Source organism: Pelophylax lessonae, assembly GCF_965119305.1.
Source record: "Pelophylax lessonae genome assembly, chromosome: 1".
NCBI lineage: Eukaryota > Metazoa > Chordata > Amphibia > Anura > Ranidae > Pelophylax > Pelophylax lessonae.
In genome coordinates, this window is record NC_138768.1 from 327566517 (window position 1) to 327583979 (window position 17463).

At 41.9% G+C, this 17463-nt stretch overlaps 1 protein-coding gene across 1 annotated transcript in view; it reads right to left on the bottom strand.

Annotated features, from left to right (window-relative positions):
• Window positions 1-17463, bottom strand: part of SLC7A7 (solute carrier family 7 member 7) — a 75311-nt gene that overhangs the window by 13736 nt on the left and 44112 nt on the right. Inside the window, exons 4-6 of the mRNA XM_082243267.1 lie at window positions 10180-10324; window positions 6738-6861; window positions 3378-3481 (exon numbers count right to left, since the gene is read on the bottom strand). Of these exons, the coding sequence (XP_082099393.1) occupies window positions 3378-3481; window positions 6738-6861; window positions 10180-10324 (373 nt within the window). The remainder of the gene's footprint in view (window positions 1-3377; window positions 3482-6737; window positions 6862-10179; window positions 10325-17463) is intronic.

Below are 17463 nucleotides of genomic sequence, written 5' to 3' on the forward strand. Positions count from 1 at the left end.
CTGGACTCTGGAGAGGAGTCAGAGTGAGAGCGCCGCCGGGATGGGGGTCACGGGAGAAGTCAGATGTGTGGGGCCTGCGGAGTGGAGACCAGAGCCGTCTGACTGAGCCCTGCACAGTGCACCTGAGAGGAGGTCAGGGACAGCGCCGCCAGACCAGTCTGATGGGGGGGTCACTGATGTAAGGGGGCACTGATATAAAGATCCCTCTATATTAGTAACCTCTCCCCCCATATCTTAATGTATTCACTCTGTGGAAGGTGGTCTCTGGTCACCAGATTGCCCCCCACATCAGAGTTCCTGGCGTTCCCCTTTACATCAGAGTCTGCACTGCAGGATTCTCCCCTTACAGTGCGAAGGGGGAACTCTGCGGACCCTGATGTAAAAGGGAACTCTGATGTAAAGGGGAATGCAGTGGACTCTGATATAAGGCGGTTTCTGGTCACCAGAGCACCCACTTAAATCAGAGTTCCCCCTTAAATGGTTTTTGACTTTTGTTTAACCTAAACACATTGCTAATAGCACTATCTACATGTTTATAGTGTAAGTATTGATATTTGCACGGTTTAGCACTGAAAACAGTCGGTTTATGTAAAAAATTGGTGCCGTCCGTAAATTTTGGACGTTCTGCCAGTAAATTTCCCTCCCGGGGGTTGGCAACACTGATCTTAGCCAATCAGGAGGGAGAGTCCTGGACAGCCGAGGGACCGGAAGGATTTGCCCCCTTTCTGACCAGGCCCTATTTTGCGATTTGGTAGTGCGTTACTTTAATGGAAAATTGCGTGGTAGTGCAACGCTGTACCCAAACAAAATTAACGTCCTTTTTTTCCCACAAATAGAGCTTTCTTTTGGTGGTATTTGACCACCTGTGCGATTTTTAATTTTACGCTATAAACAAAAAAAGAGCGACAATTTTGAAAAAAAAAAAAAAACAATATTTTTCACAATAAGCCTTTACTAACTACGGGAAAAATTTATGTCATTTTTATTGTTTTTTTTTTACTAGTAATGGCGGCGATCTGCGATTTTTTGTGGGACTGCGACATTGCGGCAGACAGATCGGACCCCTAACTGACATTTTTGACACTTTTGGGGGGGACCAGTGACATTACTACAGTAATCAATGCTAAAAATATGCAGTTACTGTAATAATGACACTGGCAGGGAAGGGGTTAATACTGTGGGTGATCAAGGGGTTAAATGTATGCCTCATGCTTACTGACGCGTGGGGGGGGGGGGGTCTGTGACAGACACAGGGATCGCAGTTTCAGCTACGCTGAATCTAGTGATCTCTTCCTGTGTCACTGAGAAGATCCGCCTGCTTTGTTTACATGAGCAGGCGGGTCTTCTCACCGTTTCCCCGATCAGGGGAGGGCAGCGGCAATCGGAGTCGCTCCTCCCGTGGCCCTACTCCCGCCGCCGGAATCACTGGCAATCCAGTGACGTAGGTCTACGTCGCTGGACATAGGGGAGCCGCACTGCCGTAGTAATATTACTGCTGGCGGTCGGCAAGATAAGATAAAAAAACCTTCTGACTTTACAACTCCTTTAAGGTTTGTCAGCTTAATGCATTTTATTCATTAGGTGAAAAACCTTCCGTGCTGCAGCCCCTTTTTCTTACCTGAGCCCGATCCAATCCAGCAATGTGCACAAGCGCAGCTGCTCCAGCCGCTGTCCCGCTCCTCATTGGAGCCGTTGGCTCCCGCTGCGGTCAACCAAATGCTCTGACACTGGAGCACGGGGCAGGCCAAGTTCCGCTGTCTATGTCAACGGATGCACGGATGCCCCCATGGCACGCGGCTTTCTGTAGGGGCACCCACCAAAGAGGAGGGGTGTGGAGCGCTGGCGTGGGACCCCAGATGAAGAGGATCAGGGCTGCTTTGTGCAAAAGCATTGTACACAGCAGGTAAGTATAGGCAGGTTTGTTATTTTAGGGGGAAAAAAAATGAAGGTTTAATACCAATCAATCCATCGATCAACTTGGGTAAAACCAGGATGTCTATAGCCGCTAGCCGTAATAATTCTGTTCTGTTGGACAGGAAGGCTCCCCCGTGACCCCCTCCCTCAGTGTTGATGGGGAAATTGAAACATTTTCGTTCAACTCATGATAGAAAGAAAAAAAAAAAATGCATAATCTATGGGTTGTATAACTCATCAAACTGTATCATCTTGAAGACAGCCAGTAGAGCACAGAGAACTCAGTATTTCGTTTTGTGGGTTATGGTGGTTCTCAGATAATTCTTTATCAGTGACAATTTTCTGAGCAACCTTTTTCCCAAACAACTAGAGACCATCATGCTGAAATATATTCTAAGAGTTTCATTACCACCTGGAAAGGTATCAGCAAGCCTTTCTTCATGTAATAAAACGGCTTGTTGAGATGGAGTGAGACATGACTGGAGCTTGACAAAGGCCGCAAACTGGACAATTTCCTCAAGGAACACACTACTAAAGTTTTGAGTCAAACTGTTTCGTTTTTATATAATGTAAGTATGGGCCCCCCTCTGGCAGGGGGGCCTGGGGCAATTGTACCTTTTACCCCCCCCCCCCTATAGATCTGATACTGTGCCTGAGAACAGGTCTAACTTTGGAGGCACCAAAATGTGTGTTTGGCTGTGTTATTTATTATCTGTGAAGATTAACTGGTTGCCTCTAACATTTTCACCTACAAACTTTTCTTTTCTCCACTTGTTTGCTTTGATGCAGTAAAACTCTTGCACTCTGCTGCATGAATATGCATGTCAAGTAGAAATCCTTATCTTTCCTGGGGCAGGCTCATGCCTGCATCCTGCAGTATAAAGTGAAAGGGAAAATAGGGGCACATTCATCGCTACATGTGCGTTACCATGTGCGCCGCATGCACACATGTAAAACTCGCATTGCACTGATTTTTTTTTTTTTCTTGACTTTATTTGAATGTCACGGAGTGGCACTTCAAGTCACTGCACAGCAGTGCACTACATTTTGCTGCTGTGTGGTGCCATTCAGTGTCATGCAAAAATGTAGACATGCTGCATATTACTGCAGCCCACCGTAGCACACCAGTTTTGCAGTGTGAATGGGGAACATAAAAAACAATTGCTTTCTACAGTATGTGCCCTTGTGATGATCTGTGTTTATTCAATACAGAAAAATGCAGGTTACCGCTGATAGGGTCAACAAGGCCTTAGGTTAGATCGATGGCTCCTATAAATATTTTGGTACCTTGTAATTTATATGGAATGTCTACTCCTGTAACTAATGTTTGGTTTGACCTGTAAGGTGTGTTTTCAAGTAAAAGTAATGAGCATGCTAAATAGTTGAGAACAGAAGATAAAGAAAAAAGAAAACTTGTTTTTGTGTAGTAATTATAGAGACAGGTTAGTAACCAATTCTGTTACCTGGAAGCAGCAAGAATGGAAGCGTTCAGACCCCCGAAGCATGACAGAGCCACGGCAAGTGGGATCGTCCAGTTAAAGATTCCAAATATCTGATCAGCGAATGTCTGGGAAAAGAGGGATCCAGGACCACATTGACTGAATGATGTGAAGACAGAGAATCTCTTTTACTGACAAAACTGTAGCAAACTCACATTTCTCCTTTTATATTTTGCTGTTTTCTATCAATAACAAAATTCATGAATTTTGCTTTTTAAAGTTTGTATCTCCTTTTTCCTCTTAGGCACAAAAACTTCAAGAAAACTGTTAAACAGCTGACATGCATAAGCTTTTCTCTCTCTCTCTCTCTCATTATATATATTTTTTTATTTATATTTTACATTTATTTTATATATTTATTTTTATTTTTTTTTTTTATTTCTATGTAGCTATTTTTGTGAGTTACATATATTTACTACACTGCTTAGCCAGGCAGGTAACACACTTTCATGGTTCACAAGTACAGCTACCTGTGTCACTCTCTGCCCAAGCCTGTTCAGACAGTCAGCATTATTACCCATCTAGTAAAGCTGATATACAGTAGCAAAGCTTAAGGCCCCTTTCATACAGAGCAGAGCTCACTCAGATCAGCAGGGGATACGTAAAAAGATCCCCCACTGATCGGAGCCAAAGGGGATGGATATCACATCCGTGCCTGCTCAGTATATGCAGAGCGGACACCGACAGACCCCACTGGGCTCTATGGGTGGCCGGGCGTAAGCAGACTCTTTTGTCTGTTTAAATAAGGCTACCTCTGATCCGGCCCACCAAAACGGAAGAGGATGTCCGTAGGGCTCTATGGACTTTTGATCAGGTCCACTTCAAAAACTGACAGGCAGGCCTGATAGGAATGCCAATGTAAAAGGAGTCTAATGCTGAAGTTTAGTATACACTATATTACCAAAAGTATTGGGGCGCCTGCCTCTACACGCACATTAACTTTAATGCCACCCCAGTCTTAGTCCGTAGGGTTTAATATTGAGTTCACCCACCCTTTGCAGCTATAACAGCTTCAACCCTTCTGGGAAGGCTGTTCACAAGGTTTAGGAGTATGTCTATAGGAATTTTTGACCATTCTTCCAGAAGCATATTTGCGAGGTCAGGCACCGATGTTGGAGAGAAGTCCTGGCTCACAGTCTCCACTCCAATTCCTCCCAAAAGTGTTCTATTGGGTTAAGGTCAGGACTCTGTGCAGGCCAGTCAAGTTCCTCCACCCTGAACTCGCTCATCCATGTCTATATGGACCTTGCTTTGTGCTCTGGTCCAAATCATTTGATGGAGTAGGGATTATGGAGTGGGGTCATTTTTCAGGGGTTGGGCTTGGCCCCTTAGTTACAGTGAAGGGAACTCTTAAGGCTTCAGCATACCAAGACATTTTGGACAATTTCATGCTCCAAACTTTGTGGGAACATTTTGGGGTTGGCCCTTTCTGTTTCAACATGACTGCGCACCAATGTACAAAGCAAGGTCCATAAAGACATGGATGAGCGAGTTTAGGGTGGAGGAACTTGAGTCCTGACCTCAACCCAATAGAACACCTTTGGGATGAATTAGAGTGCAGACACACTCCTATAACTGCAAAAGGTGGGCCAACTCAATATTGAACCCTACGGACTAAGACTGGGATGCCATTAAAGTTCATGTGTGTGTAAAGGCAGGTGTCCCAATACTTTTGGTATTATATTGTGTTTTTGGGGATGAAGCAATACCAAACACATAGGGTACCATATGTGTAATGGTGTGTATCCCTTTACATGCAGGCACCTGCTATTGGTAAAAATCTTCCCCGCAGTGTCTTCTGCATCATTGTAGGATATAGCCCTGAGCCTCTATTTTCTGGCACTCTGAAGAATAACAGCAGCAGCTGCTACTGAGAAAGGTTGTGCCACCAGCCCATCCCTTTCTTACTTCTCCACCATTTACAAAATTCTTACTACTACATGCCCACAAAGCATCACATTCTGTGAATTAAGGAGAAGTTGAGTGACAGGCTCTCTTATGCCCATTCACAGAATGCAACGCCTTGTACGGGTGTAATAATACAAGTAATATAAATGGTAGGGCAGAAGGGTAGTGGTGCAACTTTTCTCAGTAGCAGCCGCTGCTGTTAACCTTCACAACACTGAAAGATAGCCACTAAGGGCAGTATCTGACGACTATTATGGATGCCCTGCGGGGAAGATTTTTATCAGAAGCAGATTCCTGCAGGCAATGGGATAGAAACCATTATACGTACCTTTTGTGTTTGGTGCTGCATCCAAAAAAAAAAAAAAATTCAGCTTTAACCAGAAAGTAGTAGTGTAATATTCCTGGCTGTACAGTTTGGCAGAGGTGTGTATATGCTAAAGTTGTCTGTGAAGGTTCTCATTTATCCAGGTCATGGTATAGCTAGTAGTAGACTTATTTTGCAATGTTGAGAACATTTCATAGATTATCCAAGCCACTTCTTCAGTTCACAAACTGAAAAAGTAATTTGGCTGAGCTATGGAACATCTTCAACATTATAGAATAAAGTCCAGTTGAATGAGACTTAACTTCAACCAGCTATATGATAAAATTGTACAGAATAAAACATTATTTGGCATGGTAAGCATACTGTATATGGGTTTCCTCTCTATGTGGTAATTTTTTCACTTAATAAGTATATGTAAACCTTAACAAAAATGTAATATATTGCGGATTAACAGTACTTAGATGTAGTGGCTGAATTTGTTTTAATTTTTTTTTCAGGAATTTATTTCCTTTTATTTTTTTCTTGACAATACCATACTTCCTTTCCTAGCGTGACATCGCTCACTCCTCCATAAAATCTATGGAAGGAACCAATGTCACACAGGCTGGGCTTCAAACATGTTTTCCTTCGTTTATCTCCATTACATGGGATGGGAATACTATTTTACAAAAGAAAGATAAGATTGTTTTTTCTGTTTTTTTCAGCTCACATGAAGTGACAAGGATACTGCATTTCTGGCAAGATCACCGGGTATCTTCTGTACATGTTAAAAATATTCTTAGCTTGAATAAGAAAACGAATGCAGCCACCACATCTAAGGACTAGTAATATGTAATACATTTTAATTTTGAGTGGGAGCTTTGGGTATGCTTTAGAAGTTGAATGTTGAAATTCTATAAAACTTCCAATACCATTGTGCACTTGTTTATTAAGCAGATAATAGAAATAAAGGTTACTGCTTAGCAAACAATACCCGTTCTACATGAAGACAATCTGAAACACAAATTTCTAAATTCAAACAAAACCACAGAAACATAAGTCAAACTTCAAAGGCTAGCATTGCCAGAAGTTAACATGTAAATTGAAATTACCACTGCCACAGCATCACTTCCCAGAATGGAGTGCATGTCCAGCACGGTGTAATAGGCCACATTGGTCAGCAGGTAAATCACAGTCACAATAGGCATAGAGATCCCAATAGCCAAGGGTAAATTTCTGCAGAGTACATAAAAAGAAGAATTAAAAAGGTAGCAAAGGCTTGTTCTTTTTCTCCCTTTTTACCTACTCGCCTAACACAAATTTATTTCTTGTCCTGGTACCTGAGGTCTCCTGGTAGTGTAATTTAAATTATAATTTCAGGCATTGCTTATATTATACATAATTACATTGGTCCTTCTTTGACCAATGCAATTATGTATATATACCAGGGATATGCAAACTGTGGCCCTCCAGCTGTTTCAAAACTACAACTCCCATCATGCCTCTGCCTCTGGGTGTCATGCTTGTGGCTGTCAGAGTCTTGTTATGCATCATGGGACTTGTAGTTCTGCAACAGCTGGAGGGCCACAGTTTACATGTCCCTGATGTATACCATACCTGGCCAATGCCCCTGGAAACTGAAAATCACTGAAGTAAACCCTACTGGTTGGGCGAGGTGGGTGGTGGGATGTGACCACCCCACCTCTCCACCTCATCCAGTTAAGGAATGCAAAGAAAATAGCCACCCTGCTGCGTACCAGGTCCTACTAAAGTATTCAACATAAAAAAATAAATTGAATGGACTTTACTGGTACCAGGGATTACAACAATATTTTCAAAAACTAAAGTTTTTATTACATAATTAAAACAACTTATATACTGTCCATAACATTAAAATATCCAGGGATTTATCCCCAATATATGGTCACAAATCTTGAACATTTTACATCATATTGTATGTTTCCAACATTCAATAATCCAGAGAGATTAACACGTTTCACATAAATGCTTCCTCAGGACCTTCACTCAATATCAGAAGAGTATTACCTATCTCAAAATAGCATACGTTGTAAATACATATATTCTTCTCAAACAAACAAAACATAATTAAACTGACAATGTATACAATTGCATGTAAATGTGCACCAAACTCTTTATTGGAATTGCATACATGGTCGGTTTTATTATGTTTTGTTTGTTTACGAGAACAATAGATGCATTTGTGATATATGTAGTTCATACTCTTCTGGTCCTGAGTCAACTCCCTTGGCTTATTTTTACCAATAGGTAAGCCTATAATGATATCATCGCTGCTCCTCCATTCAAAAGGCTAGGAGCCCGTGAACCTGGAAGGAAGACCAAGTGAAGATGGAAGCCCCGTCAGCAGTGACAGCGCACTGCTGAAGGGCTTTGTTTTCAGGTAAGTTTCACATAATGTGCTAGCATGCAATGCATACTAGCACATTATAACATTGCCTTGGAAACATATAATATGATGCAAGATGTAATGTTCAAGAGTTGTGACCATTTATTGGGGATACATTCCTGAATATTTTAATGTTATGGACAGTATATATGTCAGTTATGTAATAAAAACTTTGGTTTTTGAGATTATTGTTGTAATCCCTGGGACCAGTAAAGTACGTTCATTTTTTTTTTTCTTTTGTATGTCCAATCAGGTAATGCTTTGCATACATTCAGAAAATATAAGCATTCTCTGAATGGCACCTCTGCTGAGCAGTCGATCTCCTGTGTTCTAAATGCATCAGGTCAGCCACTTGTCACAGGACCCGAAAGTAAGTGGAGATCACTGGAGTAGCAGTGTCTACTTTACTTTAGTGAATTCCAGCTTCCAGGGGCATTGGCCAGGTATCGTATCAGGGGCGTAACTACAGGGGTTGCAATTGCAACCAGGCCCCATCCTCCAGGGGGCCTGTGCGGCTCCCCTGTACACCTGGATAGGAGGGGCGGCGGGGGGCAGCATGTAGAGAAATCACTGTCCTCCCTTTTCCTTCTGTATGCTGCCCCCGCCTCTCCTCCTATCCAGTTCACTTGTGTTCTGCTGTCTCTGGGCCCTTGTGTGCTCCTCCGGTTCCCCCCCCCCCCCCCCCCCACTGTGCTGCCGGCTTCCTCCCTTCCCCCTCCTGCCGGCTGCTGCAAGGATGTGTCACAATAGAGAACCAGGAAGGAGTCGGTAGATATGTAATTTACCAGCTCCTTCCTTTTCTGAATGGACAGAGTCATAGTCAGTGACATTGAAAAAAAATAAAATGATAAAAAATAATACAATTAAAATACCAAAAAATAAAAACTACTGAAACCAGTGGGTGAACATCCAGGATCGCAAAGGTCCCACTTTGCAGCTGGGCCCTGGCATTCCACCACCGTGGGGAAGCCCCAAGATGGCAGAAAGGGGGCCCACTGCAGAACTTGTGAAAGGGTCCTGCTGCGGGACCGTAATAAAGGGCCTCGCAACGTGAGTAAAGGGCCCCAGGATCAGTGGGAAGAGCCCCAGGCTTGAAGGTTCTAGTTACGCCTCTGTATCTTATATGCATCATTAGGTTGGTCCAAGCTGGACCAATGTAACTGTGTAAAAATATACTATGCCTGGAATTCTTTAAAGTTTTTTGCTACATCAGGTATGACACCATTGAGTGCAGCAGATAATGTTAAGGCACCTATATCTGCAATTTCCAGTTAACAGTTAATCGCAATGAGGGCAGCTTATCTTTTGTCACAGCTCATGGCTTCATGTTTTTTGTGTAGGGCATCTTACTACCCCTGTAGTGCATTAGCACATCTTTCCTAGCAAGGAGTGTTGTCTCCAAGGGTAAGAGAGGCTGGATTCACCCCTTTTTTATGGATAGTGTAGGACCCACTGATAATGGGGTACTTTGACGCAGTGGTGGGCTTGAGCACGATATGGCCATATGGTGGGACTAAATCCCCATTTTTATTTATGGATTGTCTCCATATTTGATAGTCATTTCTTTTGCATGTGTGTGCTATTCTTTCTTAATATACATGTTGCTTGGTCCATAGTTGCACTGGCTTTAGATATACATGTTCAGGGTTTGCTCCCCCAATTTTTTGCTTGTTCATCTTACTACCTGCCTAAAATTTGTACTGTTTTTGTCTATATATGAACAGCTAACCTGCTGTGATAATCAACCAGTATATGGACACCATTAAAATGGCTCCTAAACAATCCATTCATATTAAAACCAATCATACTGGCCCTTTGCACCCTTGCACTACACAACTGTTGGCAGAACCTCCCTAGATCAGTTTTTGGTAGATCTAGTGAAGATTGGACAATCATATTGTGAGATGTATGGTTTAACAATGCACAATTGTATAACTTGCATTTAAAAATACAATTAAAATATGAATATTCAGTAAGAAAGTGACACCAACTACTGAACTGACTGCTGTTCATCTATAGTAAGCATGTTTTCATTACATCCTGTTTTTTCCTTCCTGTAGGTTGTAGGCTAGTTCCTCATTCACATCCCTTCATGCTGGGCTCCTCCACTTTCCATATAATAATCTCACCTCTCTGGGTTCTTTATTTCTTCTGTGACAAAGTTCAGTGTGTCCCACCCCGAGTAAGAGAAGAGGGCTGAATACAGAGCAAGAGCAATATGCCCAACATCATGGGAGGAACCAGCAAAGGCATCATCAAAGTGCTGCGTTTGACCTGACAATCCAAAGACAGTAAAAGTTACATATGAAAAAACGAAAGAGGACTGAGATCACTGTGCTGAACATACAAAGAGCAGAGCTGTAAGAGGGACCTAGCAAGTGCTGACAATACAGGCTGTCTGCAGAAAACTATAGGAGGCGGCTGGATACAAGACCAGTCACCCTGCACAGGGAGACAGAGCACCAGTGACTGGTCTTTATTATGGGAAACTCTTGCACAGAGACAAATTTTCAAACATAGTTGTGAACAGACCCTTAACATTTTGCAGCTAGTATATTAGTGGTTACATAGGAGACATCTGATGCCACTGGGCAGCCAAATATATATTTTAATGTATGGAATCCCTTTAATACCAAGAATCCCTGATTTTAAAGTCAATTTCTACAAACCCAATTCCAAAAAAATTGGGACACTGTACAAAATGTGAGTAAAAAAAGAATGGACTAATTTACAAATCTCATAAACTTATATTTTATTCACAATATAATATAGATAACATATCAAATGTTGAAAGTGAGACATTTTAAAATGTCATGCCAAATATTGGCTCATTTTGGATTTCATGACAGCTACACATTCCAAAAAAGTTGGGACAGGTAGCAATAAGAGGCCGGAAAAGTTAAATGTACGTATAAGGAACAGCTGGAAGACCAATTTGCAACTTATTCAGTCAATTGGCAACATGATTGGGTATAAAAAGAGCCTCTTAGAGTGGCAGAAGATCACCAATCCCCCCAATGCTGCGGCAAAAAATAGTGGAGCAATATCAGAAAGGAGTTTCTCAGAGAAAAATTGCAAAGAGTTTGAAGTTATCATCACAGTGCATATCATCCAAAGATTCAGAGAATCTGGAACAATCTCTGTGGGTAAGGGTCAAGGCCGGAAAACCATACTGGATGCCCGTGATCTTCGGGCCCTTAGACGGCACTGCATCACATACAGGAATGCTACTGTAATGGAAATCACAACATGGGCTCAGGAATAATTCCAGAAAACATTGTCGGTGAACACAATCCAACGTGCCATTTGCTATTGCCATCTAAAACTCTATAGGCCAAAAAAGAAGCCATATCTAAACATGATCCAGAAGCGCAGGCGTTTTCTCTGCTCATTTAAAATGGTCTGCGGCAAAGTGGAAAACTGTTCTGTAGTCAGACGAATCAAAATTTGAAGTTCTTTTTGGAAAACTGGGACGCCATGTTATCTGGACTAAAGAGAACAAGGACAACCCAAGTTGTTATCAGCGCTCAGTTCGGAAGCCTGCATCTCTGATGGTATGGGGCTGCATGAGTGCGTGTGGCATGGGCAGCTTACACATCTGGAAAGGCTCCATCAATGCTGAAAGTTATATCTGAGTTCTAGAACAACATATGCTCCCATCCAGACGTCGTCTCTTGCAGGGAAGACCTTGCATTTTCCAACATGACAATGCCAGACCACATACTGCATCAATTACAACATCATGGCTGCGTAGAAGAAGGATCCGGGTACTGAAATGGCCAGCCTGCAGTCCAGATCTTTCGCCCATAGAAAAATTTGGCTCATCGTAAAGAGGAAGATGCAACAAAGAAGACCTAAGACAGTTGAGCAACTAAAAACCTGTATTAGACAAGAATGGGACAACATTCCTATTCCTAAACTTGGGCAACTTGTCTCCTCAGTCCCCAGACATTTGCAGACTGTTATAAAAAGAAGAGGGGATGCCACACAGTGGTAAACCTGGCTTGTCCCAACTTTTTTGAGATGTGTTGAGGCCATAAAATTTAAAATCAATTTATTTTTCCCTTAAAATGATACATTTTCTCAGTTTAAACATTTGATATGTCATCTATGGTGTATTCTGAATAAAATATTGAAAATTTGAAACTTCCACATCATTGCATTCTGTTTTTATTCACAATTTGTACAGTGTCCCAACTTTTTTGGAATCGGGTTTGTACTTTGCCTATTCAAGGCAGTGCCATGGATATGCAAACTGTGGCCCTCCAGATGTTGCAGAACTGCAAGTCCCATGAGGCATAGCAAGACTCCGACAGCCACAAGAATGACACCCAGGGGCAGAGGCATGATGGGACTTGTAGTTTTGCAACAGCTGGAGGGCCACAGTTTGCATATCCCATGCTTACACCATAGCTAAGCTTCTACAACCCTAGTTCCCAACCTATGGCCTGGGGGGCTGCTTGGGGCTCTTTGACACTTCCTGTGCAGCCCTCTGGGTACAGGCAGACAAGCGGTCTGTTTTGATGCATATTCAAAGTATAACTAAAGGCAAAACTTTTTTTACATTTTTGGATAGAGTGGAAAAGGATTAGAACACCTGTCAGTTTTTATTGCTGTCTGTGTCTCCGTTAAGGAGATTTACCCTCTCTATTGGTCCTGTTTACTAAGATCATTTAAAGTGAAAGCAAAAGAAAATGCCACATTTTGGGTTGTCCCCAGAAAAGTAGTAGAGGGGAAATCTTTTAATGGGGACACTAGTTCTGGTGACCTAGGGGTCCCAATGATCCCCTTTAGGGATTTCCTTTTTACTTCCCGTTTGGCTATGGGACAGCAAGTGAAGTGAAATCTCTGCAATGGGACACAGATGTGCCAAAAAAATTCTGACAGGGGTCTGATTCTCACTATCCAAAATGAAAAAAAAAGGTTTTTGCCTATAGATCTACTTTAAGCCAGTAAAAGAAAAATATTTTTAGAGTGGCTTCTAGTAGTTAATGGTTGGATCTTTTTCTTTAACACTGCCTACCTACCTGTCCATTTTCTCTTTTTTTTAACTGGGCTGCAAGAAGCACAGATGTACAACAGTTGATTTGTAAAGGAACTATAATAGAAAGTTTCATGTAATGTGTCTCCAGTCTCATAAAGCAAGTTCTGAGAAATTCCTGTAGCATATTTGCAGTCTCTGCACATCTCCTGTTGCATGTCTAACATTTCTGACAGCTTGCTGTAGCATTACAATTGCTGAATATTATGTGCGGCATTTTGGCAAGGTACTTTCCTTCAGCCTCACGTGACATCACTAGAATCTTACAATGGGCCACTTCGCACCCTGCTTAGCATGAAGAAGGTGAAAGAGTCAATGCTCCCCCTTTACCCATATGTACTAAGCACTTTACAGGATCTGATGGGCAGAGAAAATTGTGGAAACGAATACAAGCAGAGGTGGTATCTGAATTACCACAGTACAAAGTTACATTATTGCAGAGCTTGGTAGACATACAGTGGATGTAAAAAGTCTACACACCCCTGTTAAAATGTCAGGTTTCTGTGATGAAAAAAAAAAAAAAAAGACACCGAGCAATAATTTCAGAACTTTTTCCACTTTTAATGTGACCTATAAACTGTACAACTCAATTGAAAAACATATTGAAATCTTTTGAAGGAGGGGGAAGGGTGGGGGGAGTATAAATAAAGAACTAAAATAATGTGGTTGCATAAGTGCGTACATCCTCTTATAACTGGGGATGTAGCGGTATTCAGCAATCACATTCAAACTCATGTTAAATAGGAATAAACACACCTGCCATCATTTAAAGTGCCTCTGATTAACCCCAAATAAAATTCAGCTGTTCTAGTAGGTCTTTCCTGACATTTTCTTAGTGGCATCCTACAGCAAAAGCCATGGTCCGCAGAGAGCTTCCACAGCATCAGAGGGATCTCATTGTTAAAAGGTATCAGCCAGAAGAGTACAACATAATTTCCAAGGCATCAGATATATCATGGAACACAGTGAAGACAGTCATCATAAGTGGAGAAAAAATGGCAGAAGAGAGTGACATTACCAAGAACTTGACATCCCTTGTGAAAACTGGTCAGGGAGTCTGTCAAGAAGCCTACAGCAACATTAATGGAGCTGCAGGAAAATCTCGCAAGAACTGGCTTTGTGGTACATGTAACAACAATATCTCATATTCTTCATATGTCTGGACTATGGGGTATAGTGGCAAGAGGGAAGCCTTTTCTTACAAAGATAAACATCCAAGCCTGGCTAAATTTTGCAAAAACAAGTCTCTCAAAAGCCTGTGGGAAAATGTGTTATGGTCTGATGAAACCAAGATTTAACTTTTTGCCATAAATCCAAAAGATATGTTTGGCGCAAAAACAACACTGCACATCACCAAAAGAACACCATACCCACAGTGAAGCATGGTGGTGGCAGCATCATCCTTTGGTGGCTGTTTAGTCAAAGATGAGGGAATTATGAACAATTCCAAATACCAGTTAATATTGGGACAAAACCTTCAGGCTTATGCTAGAAAGCTGAACGTGAAGAGGAACTTCATCTTTGAGCATGACAGTGACTCAAAGCATACATCCAAATCAACAAAGGAATGGCTTCACTAGCAGAAGATTAAAGTTTTGGAATGGCCCAGCCAGAGCCCAGACCTGAATCTGATTGCAAATCTGTGGGGTGATCTGAAGAGGGCTGTGCACAGGAGATGCCCTCGCAATCTGACAAATTTGGAGTGTTTTTGAAAAGAGAGTGCTGTAATAAAATCAGAAGTTGCTTCAACAAAGTATTAGTTTAAGGGTGTGCACACTTCTAATTTTATTTTTTTTATTTTTACTTCCCTCCACCTAAAAGATTTCAGTTTGTTGTTCAACTAAGTTGTATAGTTTATAGGTCACATTTCAGGTTTTGAAATGATTTATCTTTGTCTCATTTTTTTTAACATCACAGAAACTTGACATGTTAACAGGGGTGTGTACACTTTTTATATCCACTGTATTTTTAAAATTTACAAAAAAAAAAAAAAAAAATGAATTCTACTTTCATTCAGCCTGAAACTAGACCCATGTTAGGTCTATAGATGGGTGCATGTAAACAGACATGTCCATTTGCATCCTTTTACCTCCAATATGTCACATTTTGGGCCAAAAACAGAAAAAGACAAAATTCTTTTCTGTTTTTTTGTGGTCCTAGACAGAGTTGGAGGTAATCAGATACACATCTGTTTACAACCCACAGACTAACACTGGGGCCCTGTTCACAGCTGAGAGTATTTCAGCTCGTAAAACGCTCATCTCTGAGTCTCAAAACGCCCAATAGGCAAAATCCCATTCATTTCAATGACCCCTGTTCACATATGAGCGTTCTGTTGCCTGAAACAAAATGCCTGAAGCTCAAAAAAGTACATGAGCTTCTTTTTTTGGCAGATTACAAGCGTTTTTCGTTAGATGCCAATGACTGCCTCCAAACACCTGCAAAAAACACCTGAAAAAAAGCCAAAAAAAAAATGAATGAAAACGTTACGCTCAGGTGTGAATGGAGCCTGAGCTTCTGATAAAATCCACAGGTAAATCTGATCAGGCCTCCCATGTAAAAAGGAACCTCAGATAATTAAAGAACAATAATATCTAAGGCGTTTGGTGCCTTTTTTTTTTTTTTTTTAGTACATTTAATGCTTATCAATTTGTTGTGATGCATTTTTACACATTATAAACTGGATGTGACCAAATTTGTAGCAAAAGTATCAACAGGCATATTAATAATAGACGAAATGTGAAAATTTAGGGAAAAACCTTATTAATATTTTCACCCAAGATAACAAATGCAGTTATACAGAGACAGAACTTTAAGTGCAGCATAACACTTTTAGTAGCAAAATAGGACATTTTGTATAAATATGTACACATCAGACCAAAAAGAGGGGCAATTGAGACTGTACAAGGGACAGAGGGGTTTGATCTTAAAAGAGGGGCAGGCCCTCCAAATGAGGGACCGTTGTGAGCTATGTGTAGGGACTGTCTCTCAGATGTCTTTACCACCACAAATGAAAAATATGGATTCTTGTTATACTTTGACCTCCACTTTACTGCAGGCCAAAGAACTCCAACTAAATTGTTTGGGTTTCAAGGAAACCTTACCTGAGAGAAACATGGAAGTTGCCAATGCTCACTTTCTGTACTGTAAATGCTACTTTCTTGGCTGTCATGTTGACTATCAATTCTGTATGGAGAACCTCTGAGGCCTGTATTGAGGACTTCTGACTTAAATCTGACTTTTCTGATTTGCACACTTTTTCCAAGACAATGGCTTACATGGAATTGAACGCAGATGTTCATCATAACAGCTAGGTATCTAACTTTTTCAGAAGAAGAGCAGCAATGGTCGTCCCCCATATTACACTTAGGAAAGGTTTACATTACACAAAATAGTGGAGCTGTGAAGAGAACCCTCTGTGGTCCACACTGAACCATCAGCAGGGTTTTTGATAAAATAAAAATAAATAAATAACCCTTTATATTAAAAATAACCCTTTATATTATCAATAAAGTGATTTTTGATTGATCTTGATTTTGAAATGAAAGGAAAAGGGGCATCAATTTGTGCCCCCTTTTCCTAATGGGATAGTGACAGGGATAATTAAGGTATTAGGTTTGGGTTGAGCAGTACAGGATGAGGTAAGGCTGTTGCTGGGGAAAGGTCAGTTGACCTTCTGACCTGAGTTTAACTTGTTCCCATCCGCGCTACAGCCTATATACGGCTGCAGCGCGGACTCAAATTTTCGGAAGGCCAGTGACACGCCCCCCGCGCGCTCCCGCGAGCGCGCATCGGGGAGAATCTGTGTCGGCCGTGTCCCTTGGACACAGCCGATCACAGATCGTGGTGAATGGCCAATCACAGCGGCCATTCACCACGTGATCGGACCATCCAATGAGAGATGATCTCATATGTAAACATATGAGATCATCTCTCATCGCCGGCGCTCCTTCCTCACACGGAGCCTGCAGTGTGAGGAAGGAGGGGGAGCCGTTAGCCACCGGGGACACAGGGACATGTAATCAGGGCACTGATCACCAGTGCCCTGATTACTAAAAAGGTAAAAAAACATACAAAATGCCCCCAACAGTGCCCACAGTGCCCGCCATCAGTGTCCCCCATCAATGCCCACAATCAGTGCCCATAGTGCTGCCAGTCAGTGCCCATCAGTGCCTGCTCATCTAGGCACTGATGAGCACTGACTGGCAGCACTATGGGCACTGAGTGTGGGAACTGATGGTGCTGCCCATCAGTGCTCATCAGTGCCACCCGTCAGTGTCCATCAGTGCCATCCGCCAGTGCCCATCAGTGCCGCCTCTCAGTGCCCATCAGTGTCGCCCGTCAGTGCCGCCTCTCAGTGCCCAGCAGTGCC